Consider the following 13,519-nt stretch of genomic DNA (forward strand, 5'->3'; position numbering starts at 1 on the left):
ACTAAAAAGCTTCCCCTACCATCTCCCCCTTTTTCCCCCTTAGACCTTGTTCATATCATTCATCACTTGGTTATTGTCATGCACTGCCAAGGATCAAACTGGTAACGCAGGGCCCTGCGCACAGCTGCTGTACTGTGTGCTGAGACCTCATGGTCACAGCATGGCACATTTCCCTAGACCAGGGAAGGGCAGCTTCCTTTTTCTGTCAAGATCCACATTCCATCAAGGGTAATCTTTGGCTGGACCATAAAGATGGCTGATCGCCGAAGAATTGATGCTTTTGAATTATGGTGCTGGAGGAGACTCTTGAGAGTCCCATGGACTGCAAGAAGATCAAACCTGTCCATTCTGAAAGAAATCAGCCCTGAGTGCTCACTGGAAGGACAGATCCTGAAGCTGAGGCTCCAATACTTTGGCTACCTCATGAGACTCCCTGGAAAAGACCCTGATGTTGGGAATGATTGAGGGCACAAGGAGAAGGGGACAACAGAGGATGAGATCGTTGGGCAGTGTTCTCGAAGCTACCAGCATGAGTTTGACCAAACTGCGGGAGGCAGTGGAAGACAGGAGTGCCTGGCGTGCTCTGGTCCAGGGGGTCATGAAGAGTCGGACACGACTAAACAACTAAACAACAACAACAAAAAGCAGTGGGTGTGGCTGATGAACCACCTCCTTATTTATTCTTCTTTGCTACCCATTCTCTCTCTGTTACCCCCTCTTCACCTCCTGCATAGCAGGGATCTGAACTGATCTCTTGCAAAGGGCTTCCACCTCCACTCTCCTTCCATCGTTCCATCTGCTTTCTTTCTCCCTCCCCCTGCCCAAAAAGATCATTTCCCTCTGTGACCAGAGTCCTCCTACCCCATGTGAAATTTGAACAAGGCGTGCATGAAATGAGGCTGAGGAGCACAGATTTCCTTCTCCTGCTCAAGGCACAGGATAATTCCCAGGTTCTGGGGTGACCCAGACTGGCCATCAGGTCTCTTCTCCTGGTTGGGCTAGAGAAGAATCCTCCTGCTCAAGTTGGGACTTTGCTTGGAAACACGAATCCTTCATGGCTCTGACTTGTTCTCCAGTTCTGATCTCCCTGCTCTTGACACGCAGATCAGTTCAGTTTCTGGTTCCTTGCTCTTATTGGGAAACATGGCAGTTGTTGTTATCCCACCATCCTTCCAAGATGGTGGACATGGTTCGCCCTCTCTCTATTTTATCCTCACAACAACCCTGTGAGGTAAGTTAAGCTGAGAGACTTATGACCTGCCTAAGGTTGCCCATTGAGCTATAATAATAAATGTAATAATAATAATAATAATAATAATAATAATAATAATAATAATAATAATTTATTTATACCCTGCCCATCTGGCTGGGCTTCCTCAGCCACTCTGGGCAGCTTCCAACAAAATATAAAAATACAGTAATGCATCAAACATTAAAAGCTTCCCTAAAAAGGGCTGCCTTCAGATGTCCTCTAAAAATCTGGTAGTTGTTCTTCTCTTTGACATCTGGTGGGAGGGCCTTCCACAGGGCGGGTGCCACCACCGAGAAGGCCCTCTGCCTGGTTCCCTGTAACTTGACTTCTCGCAGTGAGGGAACCGCCAGAAGGCCCTCGGAGCTGGACCTCAGTGTCCTCAGCTTCATGGCAGAGTGGGGATTTGGACCCTAACCACTGCACCAAACTCAAAACTGCTTTACACGTGCATTTTCAACACCGTGTCAAGCCATGGCCGACTTGAGTGAACAGGTTGTCGGCAGGTCAGACATCTTTTTTTAAAAAAAAGGAAGCCCAGATAAGCTTCTTTTAATAGTTTAATTAACTAAGGGTACCCATTATCCAAGAGCTCTCTCTCAAGTGTGTATGTGTGTGGGTGTTTGTGAAGTACAGCTTTTTATCAGAGATCTAGAGGAATTGAATCTTCATGTGTTCCAGTACAGGCTGACCTCATCTGCACCTCCTAGAATAAATGTGTAGCCTAGATTTTAGGAATCCACCTAGTTTTCTGCTGTCTGAATATTCTGACACAGCCCCAAACTCACAATGCATCGAAATATAGTTTAAATGGTGTGTTTTCAGAGAAAATACATTTTTTATATATATAAAAACATGTATTCAAATATATGGTTAAATCCTGCCTTCCATGTGAATTTTTATTTTTATTTTTTAGAAATGCAAACTATTATGGAATCAGGACAGAACAGACTTGCAAGTAAACACATCTGAAAATGACATTTGCCTATCCCTAAAAATAGATGAGCTATATTTAGCCATTCATATTTATAGTATAGCTCATTTATGAATTTTCCACTCTCCGAGATGCTGTTTTGTATAACCTTCCATCATAGTTGTGGTGGTTGATTTGGTTAGGAAATGGGACTGGGGCATCTGCTTGGGTTTGTGGTATCGCTTGAGTTTATTTTATTTTATTTTATTTTATTATTTTTTAAACAATCTTTATTAAACATATTTCACAAAATTATATAACAATATACTATATTACAATTTGTATCTCATCCCATACAGCAAAAAAATTAAAAATACAAGAAATTTTAAAAAGACCTAAAACAGGCTTCCGATTGTTCTCAAAAAAACTAAATTACACTGGTTATATTTTACACAGTATCATATTATTATATTATTTTCTTAAGTCATTGGGGGGGCGGAGAAAAGAAAAAGAAAAAAGAGAGATTAAATAGAAACATTAAATTTACATATATTATCTAAACATTGCAAGACTCATTCAAGATCTGCCAGGAGGTTTTTGCTGTCACAGTAATTTTTCAGATATTCCTTGAATATAATCCATTCTTGGTTTACTTTTTGCGTTGAATACCCTCTTACCCTCCCTGTCATTTTTGCCATTTGCAGATATTCTAACAGTTTAACTTGCCATTCTGATTTTGTAGGTGTAATTTCATTTTTCCAATATGTTGCAATTAAAATTCTGGCTGCGGATGCCACATACATAACAAAATTGAGTCAATTTTAAAGGATGAGAAGCGAGGAGGAGGAACACAAGCTTTCCTCTGCAAACTTTGGCCTGTTGCATTCACACATTGCACTTTAGGGTGGACAGGTACTCTCAGAAATTTGCCTGTTAAATTGTGGGTGAACATATCAGACGACACAGCGATTCTTCAAACAGCTCTTGTTTATTCACAGGCCAGAACAGAACTGAACTGAAGGGTTCAGCCAGCCTGCTTATATAGAGCTCCACTAGAACGCAACAGTAACCATTTTTGGTAACTACCCAATCACTGAACGTCACTTTCAATCCCTTATTTGCATATGTGGACCTGAGTGAAAACTATCTACAGTATCCCCCTGCTGGCCCAGGGGGAGAACGTCAGTACATAACATTGCCCAGAATGAGGATGTGGCCCTTAGCTGAAAGGGGTTTCCTGAGCCCCATTATCATTGCTTTAAGCACACCATAAACAAAGGTTTGCATGCACAGGGTGTGTGCCTGTATATATATATAAAGGGCTTTTTTTCAGCCAGAACTCTCTGAAACTGAGTTCCGCCACCTCTCAGGTGAGCGCCATTGTCATTATAAGAGAACAAAGGACGTGTTTGTGGTGAGTTCCAGCACCTCTTTTTCAAGAAAAATATGTATATATGTATGTATACACACACACATGTATGTAGGAAGCTGACACTCCCCAGGATCTGGTTAAATACAGTGGTACCTCGGGATGCGAACGGGATCCGTTCCGGAGCCCCGTTCACATCCAGAAGCCAACATAACTAGCGACGGCACGTCTGCGCACATGCACGTCACTTTTCGCTGCTTCTGCGCATGCGCGTGACGTCATTTTGAGCGTCTGCGCATGCGCGAGCAGTGAAACCCAGACGTAACGTGCTCCATTACTTCCGGGTTGCCGCAGAGTTCAACTTGAATGCGCTCAACATGAAGCATATTCAACCTGAGGTATGACTGTAGTTATCTGACCATTGAGAAACAAGATTTAGAGTCTGGTGCCAAGAGTCTTCTCATATGTACCCATCAGTATAAATTTGCCATTTGTGTAAAATGGGAAAGATTTATATCGGAGAGAGAAAGAGAAGGCTCTTAAGAGGCAGAGAGAGAGAGAGAGAGATAGCAAACCTCCATTCAGAAGGTACAATCTTTGACTGATTTAATGATCCTTTACTGATGCTGATAATGATTCTTAAAGGGCTGAAATAATTGCCAAATGGTCTCTCTTGTCAACTGTGAAAATTTAAGGGTGAGTCTGTTTGCATCCGTTACTTAGAGGCCTTCCTCCTGACAGCTCCCCGACAACGTTCCCTGTTCAGCACAACTGCAATGCCAGCGCTCAGCACATTTCCAGGGCGCTATGATGCATTTCCGTGTATTACAGTGGCAGAAACATGGCTTTTGCTGTTTGCATTAGGAAGACGCAGTCGGTAGCTGCTTTCTTTATTGCAGACCTTTCCTGGGTAAATTGCAGGAGGAAAACGGTTCCAGCATGGGAGGGGCAATGGCTGAGTTGGGGCCCACAGGAAAGGTAGAATCATAAAATTGTAGCGTTGGAAGGGGACCTGAGGGTCATCTAGTCCAACCCCCTGCAATGCAGGAATCTCAACTAGAGTGTACATGGCGGCTGGCCATTCAACCTGTACTTAAAAACCTCCAAAGAAGGAGAGTCTGTCACTTCTCATGGGAGTCTGTTCCAGAGTTGAACAGCTCTTACTGTTGGAAAGGTAGCTGTGAGATAAATTGGGACTAGGTAAAGGACCCCTGGACGGTTAAGTCCAGTCAATGGTGACTATGGGTTTTGGGCACTCATCTCACTTTCAGGCCAAGGGAGCCAGCGTTTGTCCACAGACAGCTTTCCAGGTCATGTGGCCAGCAGGACTAAACCGCTTCTGGTGCAACGGAACATTGTCTGTGATGGAAACCAGAGCACATGGAAATGCCATTTACGTTCCTGCTGCAGCGGTACCTATTTATCTACGTGCAATGGCATGCTTTCAGGAGTTCACCCCGCCGTGGGGATTCAAGCCGCCAACGCAAGAGGCTCAGTGGTTTAGACCACAACACCACCCATATACCCATAAGATGGGACTACATGTTACAAGGAAAACTGAGGATTATCTGTGATGTGTTTCAAGCAAACATGGGGACATTTAACCCTTCCCCTGGGCATCAATTCTTCCCTGCAGATCCCACTGTCTATTAGGAACATAGAAAATTGCCTTGAACCAGGGGTCAGCAACATTTTTCAGCCGTGGGCCAGTCCACTGTCCCTCAGACCATGTGGTGGTCTGGGGCGGGGGGAATGAACGAATTCCTATGCCCCACAAATAACCCAGAGATGCATTTTAAATAAAAGGACACATGTAAAAACACGCTGATTCCTGGACCATTTGTGGGCCAGATTGAGAAGGCGATAGGGCCACATCCAGCCCACAGGCCTTAGGATGCCTAAAAAGGTAAAGGGACCCCTGACCATTAGGTCCAGTCACGGATGACTCTGGGGTTGTGGCGCTCATCTCGCTTTATTGGCCGAGGGAGCTGGCGTACAGCTTCCGGGTCATGTGGCCAGCATGACTAAGCCGCTTCTGGCGAACCAGAGCAGCGCACGGAAATGCCGTTTACCTTCCTGCCAGAGCGGTACCTATTTATCTACTTGCACTTTGTGCTTTCGAACTGCTAGGTTGGCAGGAGCTGGGACTGAGCAACGGGAGCTCACCCCATCACGGGGATTCGAACCGCTGACCTTCTGATCGGCCAACCCTAGGCTCTGTGGTTTAACCCACAGCACCACCCGCGTCCCATTTAGGTTGCCTACCCCTGCCTTAAACCAAGAAAAACTGTTGGTCTCAATACTGTCTACATTGATTGGCAGCAGTTCTCACAGGCTTCAGCCAGGGGTATCCCCATCGCAGATGAGGCTTCAGATGAGCTCGCAAACTTGTCCCAATTCTCAGCTTCTTGGCACCTTCTTGAACAGTAAGGGGTGAGGATCTTCACTGGGGATAAATGTAGTGAACTTGTTTTCTGTGGCTCAGCTTGCCAGAGGAATCCATTGATGGCTTTTAGGGCGGGAAGAAACTGACCTTTGGCTGTTGAAAATTTTAAAACCAATCTGCACTTGAGGCATGTGGCAACAGCCCACAAAACAAGCATACCCCACTGTTTACATCGTGATGGTGACTGAACTTTTGGTTAACGTGATTTCCGAGCAGTAAGAGTTTGCTGAAGCTGTAGGTGTGCTTCGTGGGTAGCTTGTGTGAAGTGAGAAGGGGGTGGTTTTTAATATTTCTCTCCTTGACTTTTTAAACAATAAAGTGTTCCTGTGATTCATGCCACTCATGTTGGCTCATTAGAAGTCACCTTTCCAAGCCTTCGTATATTCATTTCTCTCATTCATCTCTATACCCCCAGCCCTGAATCGCTCTCTCTGTTTTTCTATTGTAGCTGAGCAATCCATCCCCGGTAATATCTGAAAGCTTTCCAATTTCTCTCTGTAGGTTGTTGTTTCGTAACGTTTTATACAAGAAAAGCTGCGCTTGAAGCACAGAATGCACTGCACAATATTAAAACCTTACCTGGGGTGAGTACATTTACTTCCTTTCACTTTTGGAGCTGGAAGCAGGTTGGCGGGAGGGAAGTGAAATAAATAACTTTGCTTGCAGAAGGTGCTACTTAAAGGATATGGGTAACCCACAACTGCCTCGGACTTCCACAGGAGGGTAATAAGCTGGTGGCTAAATGTCTGCAAACTGTGCCCATTGGTCAGCCCAATCATGAGCTTGTTAATATGGTTGAAAACTGTTCATAATGTTGCATAGTAGCTGCCCTCCAGATTCGAACCAGCAGCGGATTTATTTATTTTTATCTAAACAACCCATTTGACTAGGCTGCCCCAGTCAATCTGGGCAGCTTCCAATATATATTAAAACACAACAAAACATCAAACATTAAAAACTTCCTGATATAGGGCTGCCTTCAGATGTCTTCTAAAAGTCAGATAGTTGTTTATTTCCTTGACATCTGATGGGAGGGCCTTCCACATGGTGGGCGCCACCACTGAGAAGGCCTTCTGCCTGGTTCCCTGTAAATTTGCTTCTCGCAATGAGGGAACTGCCAGAAGTCCCTCTGAGCTGGACCTCAAGCGTCCGGGCTGAGGGGTGGAAACACATTTTACAAAGATGCGATACAATAGTTATAAATCAGTTAAAACTATGCATTCAAACTTAAAATGCCTACTTGATTTATTAATAAGGTCTTCCCTAGGTGCTGGGAATGTTGATGGGAAGTCTGTGGCACTCCAGAAGTTTTTGGACTACAACTCCCATCAGCCCTGACCACTGCTTATGCTGTTTGTTGGGAGTCCAAGGACACCTGCAGAGCCACAGGTTCCCCACCCAGCACTGACAGTGGATTCTCTGGATTTATTATGCGCACAATTCCACGTGCTTTAAATGCGCATTGAACATGCTATTTACTTAGGGCAGGACATGATGCCCCGCAGCAAACAAGCTGGCACCGCTCATTGGGTAGAGGATGAGACTCTGAATCTCAGGGTTGCGGGTTTGAGCCCCACGTTGGGCAAAAGGTTCCTGCATTGCAGGGGTTGGACTAGATGACCCTCGTGGTCCCTTCCAACCCTACAATTCTATGCTTCGACAAAATAAATACTGCAGGTGGTAAACACCAGCGAACCATGGCTTAGTGGTAGAGCACAAGTTTTGCATGCCGAATGTCCTCGAAGCTCAATGCCTGGTGATGGGAAATACCTTGTGCCAGAGACCCTGGAGAGCTGTTGCCAGTCAGAGTATGCAGAACTGGATGGTCTGGCATGAGGCAGTTTTCTATGTGTGTTATGCGGGGTTGTGGAGACTTAGGGTGCTATCAGACAGGGACTTACTTTGCAAATGTATCATTGAGATATCACATGTGAGTTGCTGGCATTTTTTGTTTTTACTTATTGGATTCCCCCCAGAAAGTATAAATCCAGATTAAATTGGGAGCAAGGGATACAGGCTGGCATTTCGATTCCAATTACTTGCACGCATAAACAGCACCAATCCCACAATGAACAACAAAAGCACATCCGTCTGGAAGCACCCTCCGACAGTGATATCAATGACAGGATCATAAATAGCGCTGTTAAACATATGTCCCTTTCCCTTTTATCTCTGGAATTCTGGAGCAGAGAGAAAGAATCAGCTTCTTAGGATTGAGCACCAAAGGCACTGCCTGCTGTCAAATGTGGCTCACGCACCCCAAATTGGACTTGTTCAGTTTGCTCTACCAAAGTGTGCAGAATGAATCCTATCGATTTCCCTCCCCTGCCTGCCCTCCCACGAGACCCGCAATTTAGATCAGTCCCTCTGTGCCCCTTTCCATTGTAAAACAAGGGTGCTGTCAATACTGGCCAGCATCCCCATTCTGTGTACAAATTGAAGTGGTTCCTTTCTCTCTCCCAGCGTCACCAGAAAGCCAGATCAATCTTCTGTGGCTCACATTTCTCGACAGCTGCAGATGAGCCATGAGTGGTTTTGACATCTGGTCCCCACAGCAATTTGAAGGTTTTGAGTTTAGGTTTTGTTTGTTTTGCTGCGTGTGTGACTCCTTAGTATATACCCTCCAACATTTCTTCGATGAAAATAGGGTTGTCCTATCCAACAACAACAACTGTATTATTTATACCCTGCCCACCTGACTAGGTTGCTCCAGCCACTCTGGGTGACTTCCAACATACCGTAATTTTTGCTCTATAAGACTCACTTTTTCCCTCCTGAAAAGTAAGGGGAAATGTGTGTGCGTCTTATGGAGTGAACGCAGGCTGCACGGCTATCCCAGAAGCCAGAACAGCAAAAGGGATTGTTGCTTTCACTGTGCAGAGATCCCTCTTGCTGTTCTGGCTTCTGAGATTCAGATTTTTTTTCTCTTGTTTTCCTCCTCCAAAAACTAGGTGCGTCTTGTGGTCTGATGCGTCTTATAGAGCAAAAAAATGGTATATAAAAAAGGTAATAAAACAAACATTAAACAAACTTCGCTATATAGGGCTGCCTTCAGACGTCTTCTAAAGGTTGTATAGTTACTGATCTCCTTGGCTTGGGGAGTCACATAACTCCATACCCTCTGACGAAAATAGGGGCATCCTGGGCTTGCTGATCAGAAGGTTGGAGGTTCGAATCCCTGCGACGGGGTGAGTTCCTGTTGCTTGGTCCCTGTTCCTGCCAACCTAGCAGTTAGAAAGCATGTCAGAGTGCAAGTAGATAAATAGGTACCGCTCCGGCAGGAAGGTAAATGGCGTTTCCATGCACTGCTCTGGTTCACCAGAAGCAGCTTAGTCATGCTGGCCACATGACCTGGAAGCTGTCTGTGGACAGTAAAGCGAGATGAGCGCTGCAACCCCAGAGTCATTCACGGCTGGACTTAACGGTCAGGGGTCCCTTTACCTTTACCATACCTTCCAACATTTTAAAAAATGAAAATAGGGATTTTCTAAGGAAAAGTGGGACGTTCTGGGATCAAATAAGAAACCAGGACGGTTTCTGTTAATCTGGGACTGTCCCTGGAAAATAATACTGTTAGTGGAATATGCTGAACTTGTGTGTTCGTGGAAAAAAAACCTCCCAGTTCAGGGCTGACTGAGAATTAAAATCCAGTAAGGCCTTGCTGGCCCAATTAGTTTTGTCGTATTATTCTCTCTGCCGCATTCTCCGTTTAAAAGGACGTGGGCATCTGCAGCTTTGATTTTGTGTGCGCCTCTAGCAGAAAAACTGCCCGCCCCGCTCCTCAACACAAACGCATTGGCACCTTGTTTGTTCCTTTTGAGTTTCAGTGCTTTTTTTGTGTGGACATGAAGACAACATTGCTAGGCATGCATGATTAATGCCACCTCTTGGAAGAAAATATTGCTTGGGTGCGTAGCTGTTTGATTACAAGCCTTGGAATTAGTCAACATTTCCATAATTCTAAACCAATATACACCTGTTTCCCCACTGTGATGTGAAGGCACAACTTAATTTAACAGAAACCCTGCTGTGCTAAATCTCTCATTAAACACTGAGCCAGTTCTGTAATTTAAAGTTGCAGCACCACTATTTTAAGGAAATTGTCTTTTCGGGTGTGCATGTGCGCCTTGTGAAATTAATAAGAAGTTAATGGTGCGTTTTGCTGTACTTCCCTTTCGAAACTTCTAGAAAGGGCCTACAAAGGCTCTGTATCACATGCGGCTAAGGCAACAGATTGGATGCAGAAGGCTCTCCAGACTGGGATGCAAGCAGTTTCTGTGGGTGGCTAAACAAAAACAGCCCACCTTGGATCAACCATATCGGTCTTGAAAGAACTACACTGGCTCCCAGTACGTTTCCGAGCATAATTCAAAGTGTTGGTGTTGACCTTTAAAGCCCTCAATGGCCTCGGCCCAGTATACCTGAAGGAGCGTCTCCACCCCCATCGTTCTACCTGGACACTGAGATCCAGTGCCAAGGGCCTTCTGGTGGTTCCCTCGCTGCAAGAAGCCAAGTTACAGGGAACCAGGCAGAGGTAGTGGCACCTGCCCTGTGGAACGCCCTCCCATCAGATGTCAAAGAGATAAACATCTATCTGATTTTTAGAAGACATCTGAAGGCAGCCCTGGTTTAGGGAAGCTTTTAATGTTTAATAGGTTATTGTATTTTAGTGTTTTATTGGAAGCCGCCCAGAGTGGCTGGGGAAACCCAGCCAGATGGGCGGGGTATAAATAAATTATTATTATTATTATTATTATTATTATTATTATTATTATTATTATTTCAGTATGCAGTTGGAATGATTGGTCCTAGATCAGGGGTCGGTAACCCAAGGCCCATGGGCCACAAGCGGCCCACAAGGGTGGTTTAACCAGCCCCCAAGCCGCCCCTAACCAAGTCACCTGCTCAGCAAGTCCCTGCGTGCTGCGCTAAAGCGGCGCAGCACGGAATGGGGACTCGCTTCTGTGTCACCGGAAATCGTATCTGCGCAGACACCGGAAATCGCATCTATAGATGCAGGAAATCGGGGGGGGGGGCGGGGGCGCGATCTGGCCCACAGAGGGATCTCCCCCGGAGTGAACCGGCCCGGGTGAGGTAAACCTTGCCAACCCCTGTCCTAGATCAGGGGTCAGGATGATAGATGTTGCTAACAGACAACTGGGACGCCGTACCGGTGTGCCCCCTTGTTCTGAAGGGGTGAGTGCTCTGAATCCAAGCCTTACTCTCCCGTCCTGACACCTGATGGGCAATGGACAATGAACAATGAACAACTCAGTGGCCACATGGGAACCTGTGAATCAGGTCTTCTAAAGAGTATGAAATTAGGAGGCTGATTAATTTAGAAATATTTGTTTGCTTATTTCTATCTCTCCCCCCCCCCACACACACACACATCTCACTTTATTTTTTACTCTCTTTTATAGCCTAGGCAGCAATCAGATGAAATCAAATTGTTGTTGTTGTTGTTGTTGTTGTTATAGTTTTATTTTTGTTAAAATCTGGTATTTTATTTTACTGGACCAACTTACGTCAATGGAACATTGAACCTTCAAGCACTGCAGAGTTTTGGGGCGAAAGTGAATATTATTGCTGGCATTATGTACTTATTTTCATTTACGAATCACTTCCCATGACACATCCCAAAGCGATTTATAATAATCTAAGAAATTGTGAAACTGAGAGGGTACAGTTGGATTAGTGCTTGGAGAGGGGGCCACTGGGTCTGAGCTTTTTAAAGCAAGTGCAGAAAATAAGATTATTATTATTCAGTACTTATTCATATAATAAGCAATAAATATATTATTTTATTGATTGATTGATTGATTGATTTGTAATAAGAACAAATCATGGTGAATTTGGTTCTTTGCATATATATTTTCATTAAATAAACTGATGTACGCTGCTTGGAGATTTTGAATATTTAGTGGCATTTCAATACCTGGAATAAATATTAAAAAATCAACAAAAGAAAGCTCAGGCTCAGTGGTCACTTTTCCAAGCACTGATCCAATCCCTTGTCCTTCACCAGCCCTTTTGAGATTCAACATTTTCAGCCAATTCTCTGGGCTCCCAAAAAAACTGCAATGCATGGAAGTTCAAAGTTCCATTTACGTAAATTGGTCCAGCAAAATAAGATATATTGGATATTGCCTTGGATACAATATGCAAGATAATATCTTGGATAATACGGCACCTTTTTTATTTCCTATCAGATTGACTGGCTTTCAAAAGCCGCGTTGGGATTCATTGGGGCGGTTAATGTTAAGTAAATGTAACATGATAATGGCTGTTAGTGCCCTAGCTTTATGGGCTTATAGTGCCAATAACCACGTTTAATCCTCAGTTAAATTCCACATTCCTTTAGCACTGAGTCGTCCTCTGGCAGACTAACCCCAGTGATTCCTTGCTTTGATTTGGGGTCCTCTATCTACTCTCATCTGAGGATGCCTCATGGTTCTTCTAGAGCCATTTTCATTAGAGGATTCCTTGTGTGTGTCCGCTTAATTAAGGGTGTAATAACTGAGAAATATAGTGTTCAGAATGCTCTTAAAACTTTAACGGCAAAAAAGGAGCAGGCAGAAACTTAATGTCTTGTAAAATATTAATAGTTGCTTTCTGCCAGATGTCATCTATGAGCATGGTGGTTGTATTTTAATCTCCTTCCTGTAAACCTGTAACCGCCCCCGCCCCCCTCTAACACACATAGAGAAGCACCAGTTTTGTTAACAAAAGAAAACACTGGTGGTTTGTTTTCTTTTCTTTTCTTTCTTTTAAATGGGTTTTACAACAACTTAGGATAGCAATTGATTTCAGGGAAGCATCTGTTCAGAATAGTCTGTGGATGCATGAACACAATCCATTTAATGCAAAATAGATTCCCCGGAGAATTTTGGGACGCTGTAGTTTATCCCTCCCAGAGCTACAGTTCCCAGCGCAAACTAGAGTTCCCGGGATTCTTTGGGAGAAAGTTATGGGCTGTAAATGGATGGCGTGTAAATGGGAAACATGGGGCAGAGCAAAATTATTCAACGTCCATTGGAAACCTTATATATGTTATACACACAGCAGTGCAGATACTAGACTCTGGTTAGCAAGATGAAGGAACAGGGATGGACACCCACAAGTGGAAAACATGCACCCCAAAATGGCAAAGGTATTTTCACATTGCACAGCCAACTCAAGCCTCATGGCAGTAGGGCCCAATGCAACACCTGCTTTTTGACATCTGTGGAATTGGAAAATAGGAGAGTTGTACAAAATTAGCAACACACACATAACACAGATCTTTGATCCATCATATCAAAATTACACATACGACTTCAATTTCATGTACCAGTTATTTTACTCTTTTTAGCAAGGTGCTGTGAGTAGATACATAGAAATTCAGCTTTTCTATGTATCAATGATAGCTGAGGAGCAAGGCAGTCAATGGCTGGATAAAGACTCTAGCAATGGGGGAAGAGGAACAAGTTAATGGACATTATCTCCTTTGGGGAAATTGCAAGACTTGATGAAGTCCAAATAATATCCCCTTGCTATTGC

At 44.2% G+C, this 13,519-nt stretch overlaps 1 protein-coding gene across 29 annotated transcripts in view; it reads left to right on the forward strand.

Moving 5' to 3' along the window:
• The window catches only part of CELF2 (CUGBP Elav-like family member 2), a 559,297-nt gene that overhangs the window by 419,296 nt on the left and 126,482 nt on the right, over positions 1–13,519 (forward strand). For all 29 annotated transcript variants that reach the window (XM_081879933.1, XM_081879914.1, XM_081879916.1 and 26 more), the window contains one exon: positions 6,479–6,561. In XM_081879933.1, coding sequence (XP_081736059.1) covers positions 6,479–6,561 — 83 coding nt within the window. The remainder of the gene's footprint in view (positions 1–6,478; positions 6,562–13,519) is intronic.

This window comes from Podarcis erhardii (assembly GCF_964252035.2).
Source record: "Podarcis erhardii genome assembly, chromosome: 10".
Classification (NCBI taxonomy): domain Eukaryota; kingdom Metazoa; phylum Chordata; class Lepidosauria; order Squamata; family Lacertidae; genus Podarcis; species Podarcis erhardii.